This window comes from Dipodomys ordii, unplaced genomic scaffold, assembly GCF_000151885.1.
Source record: "Dipodomys ordii isolate 6190 unplaced genomic scaffold, Dord_2.0 Scaffold129, whole genome shotgun sequence".
In the NCBI taxonomy this organism is placed as follows: Eukaryota; Metazoa; Chordata; class Mammalia; order Rodentia; family Heteromyidae; genus Dipodomys; species Dipodomys ordii.
This window is the reverse complement of record NW_012267345.1, coordinates 1315664-1316514: the sequence shown is the minus strand read 5'-3', so window position 1 is coordinate 1316514 and position 851 is coordinate 1315664. Positions and strand designations below refer to the sequence as shown.

General features: G+C 66.2%; 1 protein-coding gene across 1 annotated transcript in view; it reads right to left on the bottom strand.

The window, feature by feature from the left end:
• Nucleotides 1-411, bottom strand: part of Ntsr1 (neurotensin receptor 1 (high affinity)) — a 46034-nt gene extending 45623 nt beyond the window's left edge. Inside the window, exon 1 of the mRNA XM_013030347.1 lies at nucleotides 298-411. Coding sequence (XP_012885801.1) covers nucleotides 298-411 — 114 coding nt within the window. The remainder of the gene's footprint in view (nucleotides 1-297) is intronic.
• Between the last annotated feature and the right edge of the window lie 440 nt (nucleotides 412-851).

The following is an 851-nucleotide window of genomic DNA, read 5'->3' as shown; positions in this document are numbered from 1 at the left end:
GGTGCGGGCCGGGGAGCGCGGGGCGCTGGGCAGCTCCCCCTCCCAACTTCTCCCGAGCTGAGCCCCAGTTGCCATCACCGGGGGCGGAGGGGGCCCACAGGCCGCAGGGCCTCCGCGCAGCTGGCGGCGTGGCCCCGGGGTGCGGGGCGTGGGGACCGATCCCCAAGCACCCAGGGGGCTCCGGTAGGAGGGGAGGCCGAGCAGGAGGGCCGGGGGCGCCGCTCCTGGAGCCCTGGGCGCACACCCGTGTGATGTCCTGAGTGTGAATGGCCAGGGCGCGCTCCCGCTGCCCCTCACTGGAGCCGTCAGCGGAGGATCTTTGTGCTCCTCCATGTCCTGCCCTGGTGAGAGTCCTGCCAAGGGTAACCAGGTTTGCTGCCCGTTTCCAGCTTGGCGCAGGATGCCCCCCATCATTCCCCCCCCCTCGCGGAGCCCTCCCTGCCCTTTCCCCTGCTCCTCTCCTCTTCCCAACAACTCACACTGGATCCTGGGGTGTCGGAGGTTCCAGCCCAGGCATTGCAGCCTCAGCCACAGTCCCTGCCAGGCGCAGGGGCTGTGCTGGGGTCAGCAAAGACAAGACTTCACATGCCGTGGAGGAAGGGAAGTGGAGGCAGGAACTTTGGCCCAGACCTGCCATGGAGGAGAAGCGCGCAGGCTGAGAAGCTGATGGCCAAGGCGGTCCATGCCTAGACTGCTCTTGCCTGGTCCGGTTCTCCTGCTCCACCCAAGCCTGACACCCAAGCCGGATGCTCTCCTTTGAGAGTCTCAGCTCATACAAATCAATGCTTCAACGGTCGATCTTCAAAGGAAACACAATGGTCCCTTTGCTAGGAGGCAGCTCAGCAGGCCCA